At 34.1% G+C, this 10841-nt stretch overlaps 1 protein-coding gene across 1 annotated transcript in view; it reads left to right on the plus strand.

Moving 5' to 3' along the window:
• The first annotated feature begins 395 nt into the window (after positions 1–395).
• The window catches only part of LOC106478777 (D-3-phosphoglycerate dehydrogenase-like), a 43207-nt gene continuing 32761 nt past the window's right edge, over positions 396–10841 (plus strand). The window contains exon 1 of the mRNA XM_013939342.2: positions 396–769. Within this exon, the coding sequence (XP_013794796.1) occupies positions 635–769 (135 nt within the window). The 5' untranslated portion in view covers positions 396–634. The remainder of the gene's footprint in view (positions 770–10841) is intronic.

Raw genomic sequence — 10841 nt, forward strand, 5'->3', positions numbered from 1 at the left:
ACCGGTATGTCTGCGGACTTACAACAGATAGCCCATTGTGTAGCTTTGTGCTTAACTTTAAAACAAACAAACAATACACCATTAAGATTTTTAAACCTAAAATGTGTATTTTTTTAAAGTGAATTTCTCGAAAATATAACGTGTTGCATATTTTACAGCACCCTAATTAAAAGCACGAAAAGAAGTTTAACAACTCTAGCAAGGGCGCATATCTTAAACTGCTAAACATTCTTTACTCAATCAGGGTAATACAAACAATTTTCTTGTTCACTTCGGTACATAACCGGTCTAATGTTGCTGGTCAGAATATATGTCACAAATGCGCATGCGCTTGTCTCGGAGGAGGGGGAAAAAAGTGAGGGGGGGGATAATTGAACTTCAGCTTGAGGATTTGGAGTTTGTTCGCTCTTCCAGTGCATGACTTAAATCTGCATTGTTCACGCGTTACTTTTAGTTCATCGAGTTACTGAAATCACGAACTTAGATTTGAATGTTAGTGATAGATCTGTTGCGATACTAGTTGTACAAGTACTAACCTCAGACAAACCGACTTGAGCGTTTACCAAACGGGTTGTTGCTCTCATCTTCCTATAAATTGTAGACGTAGGCAAACGGTGCCTTTCATTTTGTCAACATGGTAAATAATATTCGTTCAGTTTTGATAAGTGAAAATGTGGATTCAGTATGTGCAAAAATTTTACGAGAGAATGGGTTTGAAGTAACAAACAAAATAGGAATGACCAGACAGGAACTTTTGGATGAAGTAAAGGTACGTGTAACTACAGGAATTAGGTAATTCTTTTAAATTTTTCTATTTTCATAACCAACATATGGAACGAAAAATAGTCTTGTAGATTGGGAAAACAAAACACATAAGAATTTTAAAATGTTTTAATCGGTGTTTTCGAAAATACGTTTCATTATGTTAAAAACGTGTGTTTAAAAAAAAATGTAGTAACATTAAAAAGAAACTGCTATTGTTAACGTTATGTATTTGACTATTTCGATCCAAATATTATTTATAATAGTAATAATATTACTAATATATGTACCTGTTTAAAACTAGACCATTGCTAAGTAATAAAAGTTAGAGAAAAATGTGCATTGAAAAGCCTAAAAGTTCCGAAATTATATTTGAATTTAGAAAGCAAAATATTTCTATACTGATACCATTCTTTAACTCTTAAAATCACCGATGGGACCTCTTCCGCATATAAAATTTTTATTTTCCTGCACTATTTATGCACCAAATTTCTCGTAGGGTCATGAATTGTCTGCTACAGGTTTTTATAATTTTAATTCTAGTAATATTAACGTACGAGTCGCAGAGAAAAGAAAAGCGTCAACAAAAAATATCATCGTTATTGTAATTAATTCCATGGGTTATTACTGGAGGATTTCCTATGCATTTTACATTGAAAACTGTTTCTGATACCGTACATATTTCTTATTGCTCATACACTAGAGTATGATTACAAAAAGTCATGGTCTCACTTATCCTTTTAAAACTTCAAGGTAAGTTAGAAGTGAGAAAGGTGAACCATATGCAAACTTATCCCCCCCCCTCTCTCTCTCTCTATATATATATATATTGTTACGTATTGAGAATTTAAAATAGTCCGAAGCAGATATTTTAGTTAATTTACGCTATTTGCCAACAAGATTGACACATGCCGTCTTGTTTGCAATAACTAAACTTTTGGCGATAAGCTTCCGTCCGGTACTGACTCGTACACTTTGAGAATAGCTGCTTTAACCATTTCATAATTCGTACAATCTTCTAAAGTGAGAGCGGCGTAGGCTTTTTTTGCTTTACCAGTTAAGACACTTTGTAATAATTTTTCGATGGGCCATTCCATGGTTTGGGCAACCTTCTCAAAATGTTGGAAATATTTATCTACTTCATTTTCATTGAATGGTGGGACTTTAACATATCGATTAAGTTCAAAGTTGTTATTTTGCGATGGTCGATGGCAGTTAAGTCTAATTTCAATTTATTTCAGTTTAATTTCTTTCTCGGCTTCAATTCGAGTTTGTTCTTTCACGGCTTCAATACGAGTTTGTTCGAGGTCGATTTGTTTGAGTTTTATCTTTATCACTCAACCTCGATTGGCTAGTAGGGACACTAAAGTATTCCCCTAATGCTTCCTCAGGCAACAAATCATCATCGAATAGTATTTCGATAATACGCTTTTTTAGTTCATTTTTTTTCTCATTGACCTTTTAACTTTTAGCTCTGAAATGTTAGCAATTTCGAGGAATTCATTTTGTTATATTTTTCTAGTTGTTTTAGGGGGGGGGGTGATACAAGAAAATCTTGATAATCCGACATGATCAAATCTTGTTGGCACTGATAAATATAAATTCAATTATGATTTAAATTACAATTTTGTCTCCGATTCGCAGTAGGTAACTAACACTGTAAGGAAGGCACGTTTTTAAATATAAACTCAATCCAAACAAACGTTGTCATTAAAATAAATATATAACAAATTCGTTACACGCAATACATATCTGACACTATAAGTTACGCATATTTTTTAAATACAAACTTAATCTAAACAACGTTCATATTAAAAATAAATACATGACAACAAATTCATTACAATATATATTTGCGATACTACTAGTACTAACATCAGACAAACCAACTTGAGCATTTACCTAGCAGGTTGTTGCTCTTCCTACAAACACGTTTCATTACATGTTAAAAACGTGTGTTTAAAAAGTATAGTAACATTAAAAATAAACTGTTTTTGGTACCGTGCATATTTCCCATTGCTCATAGACTGGAGTACGATTACAAAAAGTCTTAGTCCCACTTGTCCTTTTGAAACTTCAAGGTAATTTAGAAGTGACAAAGATCAACCATGTGCAAGCTTATCTCTCTCTCTCTAATGCAATAATGAAAGCGGGACTGACCACTGTCTACCATTAAATTAAGAACAAATTGCTGCTGCTGATGTGTTCAGATATGTCGACGAACAGTTCACACTTATTTACAATTTTATGAAATTGGTTTCGATTACAAGTGCAGAACCAATGTTCCTACATTTAATTGAGTATTGCATACTTTTTACCATATTTATCATTTATTATAGTCGTATAGTTGCCATTAGTGGTCAGTTAAAAACGGCTACATCTAATTTCCATCTAAGAAAAATAATATAGCAAAAAGTGATGGTTGTTTATTATATATAACCAGACAGTACTCATGTCACGATTCAAAGTAATATAAGCTTGTGTTGTATTGAAAATAGAGTATTCAGTAGTCGGGAGCGGAGTGAGAGAGATGTATACTAATCTGAAAGTCACATAATTATGACGTACATTCTAACATAAGTTTTCATTGTGTAAATGACTGCTGGTTGCTTCAAAATGAGTGTTTGTGTTAAACCTGATTAAGTAAGATATTCCAAGTTGACAAGTAGCTCTGCTTATAAACATAAAATAAAACATTGTGTAGACAAAGTAACAGATGTGTTTGTACAGTCACTCACTGAGGGTACTACCTATAATGTCTTAAAATAAAAAAAAATGAAATAATAAAGGTAGTTTTTTACATCTAACAATTTATGTGATTATATTGTTCTTCAAATATCCGTTAATTTCCAATCGGCGACCTGGCACTTGATGCACAACTTGAAATCGGTTCCCTCATAAGGATGACGTTTATGAATAGGTTCATCGGCCATAATGTATTGTTCGTATAAATGTATAATCTAACTACGAACTCTAATCAACCCAACAACAGGATTAGACCTAAAATATTCAGTCCAGAAACCTAAGTTATCAGTAAAGAAACGAAGCACACCAATATCAAAGTCATATAATCCAGACATTCCAGTTATCTACATGAAGACAAGGAACCAGTTTACCATCTAATATGTTTAGACTGACTAGTAGCTGCTACTAGCAGTCTACATGTATCACAAATTGTAATATCTCTACATCAATGATCTCATCTGAAAATAACCTTCAAACTGGATGCAGGATAGCTTATACTTCACATGGAGAGGAATGTTTTGGTTTGGAATTTCGCGCAAAGCTAATCAAGGGCTATCTGCGCCACCCGTCCCTAATTTAGCAGTGATAGACTAGAGGGAAGGCAGCTAGTCAACACCGCACACCGGACTACTTTTTTACCAACAAATAGTAGGCTTGACTGTCACGTTATAACGCACCCACAGCTGAAAGGGCGAGTGTGTTCGGCGATGGAGATTCGAATCAGCGACCCGCAGATTGCGAGTCGAGCGCCCTATCCACCAGGTCATGCCAGGCATTAGGAAAATAATGATAGATATTCTTGAATAAGCAGGGTGTCATGTTATGATGAATTATAAATAACTGTTTTCGTTTGTTAATGTCGTAATCTAAGAAGCCCTTTGTGTTCGCACTTTCTAGCATGCGCAAACATTGCAGCTTCACGCCAGTTTTTTTTTACATTTTTTAACAATGTAAATCCTATCTTCAGTTGTGCAAAAGTGATAAAATTGTTTCTATTTCATAGTTTAAAAGTTACACTACCTGAAAAAATAATGAAACAACATGCTCGTTGCAAATATCAACATTAAGAGTGTTAGCGAAAAAAAACAACCTAAAATCTACAAGGACCATAAAGCAATCTTAATTAGACTTTAATCCACTCTCGCCCTAACATTAGAGATCAGGGTGTTTGATTCCTAAGAAATCAATCTCGAGAGAAGGGAGGCTGTGGAGCTAAACATCCACTTGTAGAAAGGGTTGTCACAATGTCTGCGTTGGTGTGCACGTTGCTTTTTCTTGTTTTAGTTTTGTAGTAAAGATTTTGTTAACTTCCTCAACGTCGTCGAGTCTCTCTATTCTACATGTAAAAGCAACCAATTCTAGTTATCTAACACAGAAACCCTCCACTTTAACCCATGTGCAAATCTGCTGCTAGCTGTGGGTATACCCATCTAACGCTTGTTGGAAAATCGGTTTAACTAGAGAATGCAACACACACAATACACACACAGAACAAAACTACCAAAGAAAACATCACAGAAAATAAGCCTTCTAAATCGTTAAAACATCAACTAAAATACTCCCCATATCAATTAACACATTAAAATACATCATTCAGAAATACATTATAAAAAAATACCCTTTAAAACAAAACAAAAAATTTACTCAATGTTTCTTTCAAAATTTCTTTCAATAGCAGAGTGTAACAAAACTAAAATAAACATGATGGTCACTACCTGCAAACAGCTTGGTCACAACAGGCATTCTAGGTCTCTTGCTTGAACTATATCCTTAGCTGTGTCCTCTGAGGTTGTCACATTCGTCGTGACGACAGTCCACGGTTATCCTGGAACTTTACCACATTCCTTTCCCTACCATCTGGTTCTTATAGAAAACAAAGCCTAAGTTATGTAAAAAAAAACAATTGGGGGAGAGAGGGGAGGTCGAGACTGCAGAGTTTGGTACCCTAGTGATAAAAACAGATTGAACACACTGTGCAAGTGCTAACATAATATTTTTCAGTCATATAAATTCATTAACACCAACATCTTGTCTTCCTCTTGACTTCTTAATATAGTAGATTAACACGGAAAACAACTACAAAGCCAAACCATGAAGGTGTTACTTTTTTCCTTTGGCACTAAGTCACAGTTTTCATTTTCATGCATTATAAGTGTGCTAAGCATTAGAATAATGTTTAAAAATGTATTCATAAAACTGTGTACTATTGAAGTATTTTCATTTACATTATTGAAAATATCCCAATATTGTCAAGTAAAACATTATGTACACCAAGTTTACATATTTTTATGCCACATGCCATTTCACTTTCCTCCACTCACTGAAATTTCGCCTCAAATAACTTAAGTGTTTATGACTAACACTTTTGAAACAACGGCTGAAACTGTGTCTTCCAACAAGTGTGGTTTAATTGTAGCCATTTCTCATTTCTTTCCAGAATGTTTACTAACCAGCAAAATGTTTCACTATCACGCAGAAACATTCTCACAACAGCATTACTGAAAATAAGACACATTATTTCTTCAAATAATGTTTCGCAGACCAGTAACCACAGTTATAATTCGAGGTATTAACATTCAGATCAAATTCCCCTATTATCTTTCCAATGTTGCCATTGTATTCTTAGTAATTGCTTATTTTGTGTTATACAACATTCGTGGATGGATTGTGTAAAGCTTTATATATTCCTGCAATACCTCACACATGTACATACATATTGTTACGTCTCTGGTCGTTAGTCAATTTCCCTATACTTTCTTGCCGATGAAACTTTAGCGACACCAGTCTTTTTTTTAAATAAAACTAGTTTATTCTTTCTCAATACAACTTTGAAATTTACTTAATTTCCACGGTCACGCTATAAGTTAAACAAACGCTATAATTCACAAGGAACGACTCACGCGCTTGACCCAACTGTCTGTCTCTATCTCTGTCTGCAATTCAACTACATTTCATTCTTGCCGTCACTTCTTACTGGTCTTATATATACAAGAATACCGCATATCTAGTAACCTTTCGAGGCTTCAGGAAGGGATAGGATTTTTCTAGACGTTCATGACGTGTTACTAGCGTCAAGTGACTTCCGCTATCGTAACAATATATTGCTATAGCATACCTCTGACTTTTACAGATTATCAAAAAACTGATAGCTTTTGACAGACTGCTCCAGGCTTGTACACGTAAGCACACTACCCAACTTGGGCTATTATCGTAAGCTATATATTGGTAGTTATAGTTCGATAATATGCCACCCCTGTGAGTGGCGCAACTCAACAATATTTTATAGGCCTAAAGAAATAAATAATTACAGGAATAATTCAGTTGAACTTTGACTTTTCCACTAAAATTTTCGTCACCAGAATTAGTATCCATCCTACAGCTACCTTGTATATCAATACGCACTCAAAAACAATCTTGGATAAATACAATTGTCCACAGTAAGTGTATATGTGTGTGTGTGGTACTGTTCTGAATGGCTACCACCTGCAGATCATTGTTACACGGTATCACCTTCTTCAAGTTGATCTATTTGCTTCAGCTTGCATCACAGAAAAGTAAATAGAGATAAATCCAGCGAAATAAGTCCTATTTCATATGGATTTACATGTCTCATCGATTTTCTATGCTGGAAGAGAACATAACTTTTTCACTGCATAGGAAGGAGTTATACACATTGAAGTATTATGGTGAGAGTTTCTATTGAGCACCGCAATGTCTGTTCTGCAAAATGCTGGTATTTGGATAAGAGTGTGCGAGTTCTTTGAAAATATTAGACAATTGCTTTCCTGTCAAAAGCCACTTGATAGCTTGGAAAGCAACAGTCAAAATATCTTCCAGTCTTTTGTTTCTTGACCAACTGTTTATCTTAGCTTGGGATAATTGAGTGGTTGTCACAAAATGCCATCCATGTATTTTATTAGACTAAACCACCTGATAGCTCAGAAAGTAAGGGTAACAACACTATTTCAGTCATTGTTTTTGTGACAGATTTATTATTATATATTTATTTTAATATCGAAACTCCCGCTTATTCTCTAAAGTTGTAGAAGATTCTTGAGTGTAAGAATCAATGTGTGTGTGTGTGTGTGCGTAAACGTTAGTGTAGCATTGTATTGTTATGTAATCTGAATTTTCGAGAAACTCTCCACACGCCTATAAATATACCCAACGCGACGTGCCTAAAAAAACAGTATATAGTATTGGCTGCTATAGTTGGTATACTATAAACCTCGGAAGCTACAATTGTGATTAACGCTTATTAATAGAAAAACTTCAGATATTTGACCAGGAACATTTATAAATTTCGAACATTATAAACCATTTAACTTAGTGGATTCACATCGGGACATTAGTACTTTTACGAAGACATTACATAATTTCAATGGTAAAAACTCAAGCTCGACCTGTAATCGGCGTGTGATCAGCGAGGCCAACTGAGCTAGCTAGCTCCCAGTTTGATTAATTATAGCTACATAAACTCGAAATTAACTTGCTCATCGTGAACCCTCGATAAGACACCAAGTACGTTTCAGACCAGAAAGAAGACTTTATATTGTTTGTAAGTTTGTTAAACTTTTGTATATAAATTATTGTTTGTAATAACTATTATTGTAAATTGTATTATTGTTTGTATATTAAAATAAATTAGTATTAAAAAGGAAAACTGTGTGTATCAATCTTGTTGGCAAATATCATAAGTTTGATATATATATATATATATATATTGGCATTTATTTAACTCCTACATCTAAATTACAATTTAATTCAATTTTAGGCTATTTGAAATTGTAATATGTAACATAATAAACTGGGGGCTCGTGTCCGAGATCTGAATCAGTGCCAAAATTCAATCTAAATTTAAATGATAACTCAATTTTTATGTATCAGTGCCAACAAGATTTGATCATGTATGATTATCAAGATTTTCTTGAATCACCCTCCCTTGAACAACTAGAAAGATATAGCAAAAATGAATTCCTCGAAATTGCCAAAATTTTAGAACTAGTAGTTAAAAGATCAACGAGTTAAAATGAACTAAAAAGCGTATTATCGAAATACTAGTCGATGATGATTTGTTGCCTGAGGAAGCATTGGAGGAATACTCCAGTGTCCCCACTGGCCAATTGTGGTTGAGTGATAAAGATAAGTTAGAGATAATACGAACTTCTTTCTCGGCTTCGATGCGAGCTTATTCAAGCTCGAGTTGTTTCAGATTTAGCTGGAAAGCTGAAAGAGAAAATAAACGTCTCGAGGCCGAACAAGCTCGTATGAAAGCTGAAAGAGAAAATAAATGTCTCGAGACCGAACAAACTCGGATCGAAGCCGAGAAAGAACTAAGCTCCTATCGAAGCTGAAAGAAAAAATAAATTCTCAAGGCCAAACAAGCTCAAATTGAAGCCGAGAAAGAACAAGCTCGTATCAAATCTGAAAGACAAAATAACGTCTCTAGGCCGAAAAAGCTCGCATTGAAGCCAAAAAAGAAATTAGGTTGAAAGAAATGGAAATTAGACTCAACTCCGATCGACCAAGGCAAAATGACATATTTGAACTTAATCGATATGTTAAAGTACCACCATTTAATGAAGATGAAGTTGATAAATATTTCCAATATTTTGAGAAGGTTGCCAAACCATGGAATGGCCCACTGAAAAGTGCTCTTTATTATTACAAAGTGTTTTAACTGGTAAAACACAAGAAGCCTACACCGCTCTCACTTTGTACGAATTATGATAAAGTTAAAGCAGCTATTCTCAAAGCATACGAGTTAGTACCTGAGGCTTATCACTAAAAGTTTCGAGGTTATTGCAAACAAGTGTAACGAATTTGTTATTATATATTGATTTTAATAACAACGTTTGTTTAGATTAAGTTTATATTTTAAAACATGCTTAGCTTATAGTGTTAAATATGTATTGTGAAACTCCCGTCTATTATCCAAAGTTGTAGAAGATTCTCGAGAGTAAGAATCAACAATATATGTATATACGTAAACGCTTGTGTTTAGCGTCAGTACTGTAATGTCAAACTGAAATTTCTAGAAAACCTCCACACGCCTATAAATATAACCAACGCGAGACGCCAAATCAGAGTATCTATTATTAGTTCACTATAGTCAGTGTGTTATAAACGTTGGAACCTATAACTGTGATTATCAATCGGAAAACTTCAGATATTTGACCAGGAACCCTTACAAAGTTCGAACATTACAGATCATTTAATTTCAGTGGATTCTTGTCGGATATTAGTATTTTTACGAAAACATTATATAAATTCATCGTGGAAAACTCGACATGTGCTGCCGATAAATAACGGAGGACAAAGCTAACTAGCTTCCCGTGAAGTGAATTATACCTACGTCAACTCGTAATTAACTCGCTCATCGTGAACCCTCGATAAAATATCAAGGAAGTTTCAGACTAGAAAGAAGACTTTATATTGCTTGTAAGTTTGTGAAACTTTTGTATGTAATTCATTTTTTGTAATAACTGTTATTGTAAATTGTATTGTTGTTTGTGTATTAAAATATATTTGTATTAAGAAAAGAAAACTGTGTGTGTATCAATATTCTTGGCAAATATAATAAATTGGAGATATATCGGCATATATTTAACTATTAAATTTAAATGATAATTTCTCTCGGTGTCAGACCATTCGAAATTGTAATACATAACAACTAAGAGTCAACGTGTTTAACCATGTGGATTACTTAACTACGAGTCAACGTATTTAACCATGTGGATTACTTAACTACGAGTCAACGTATTTAACCACGTGGATTGCTTAACTATGAGTCAACGTGTTTAACTCAGTTATTTCCTCTAAATGAATGTAGAGCATCATTTACTTCTAAAGTTGTTTTTGTTAAAATATAAAATATGCACTAGATTTCACATACTGGCACCAGAAATTCGGCCTCAGCTTTAATATACTGATACTTGAGTTTCCAGCGCCTTCTCAGATACTACAGATTAAAGCTACGTGGCTATTGTTTTGTATACTTATGCACTAGATTTAACATACTGGCACCAGAAATTCGGCCCTAGCTTTAATATGCTGATACTTGAGTTTACAGTGTCTTCTCAGACACTACAGATTAAAGCTACGTGGCTATTGTTTTGTATACTTATGCACTAGATTTAACATACTGGCACCAGAAATTCGGCCCTAGCTTTAATATGCTGATACTTGAGTTTACAGTGTCTTCTCAGACACTACAGATTAAAGCTACGTATTATCTTACTTTAAAATAAGTATAACTTAATCACTTCACATTTGATATTAAGGTTTAAAACGTTTTACAGTAAACTCACGCACAATAACTCACGCACAATAAC

The sequence above is a fragment of the Limulus polyphemus genome, unplaced genomic scaffold (assembly GCF_000517525.1).
Source record: "Limulus polyphemus unplaced genomic scaffold, Limulus_polyphemus-2.1.2 Scaffold249, whole genome shotgun sequence".
Taxonomy (NCBI): Eukaryota; Metazoa; Arthropoda; class Merostomata; order Xiphosura; family Limulidae; genus Limulus; species Limulus polyphemus.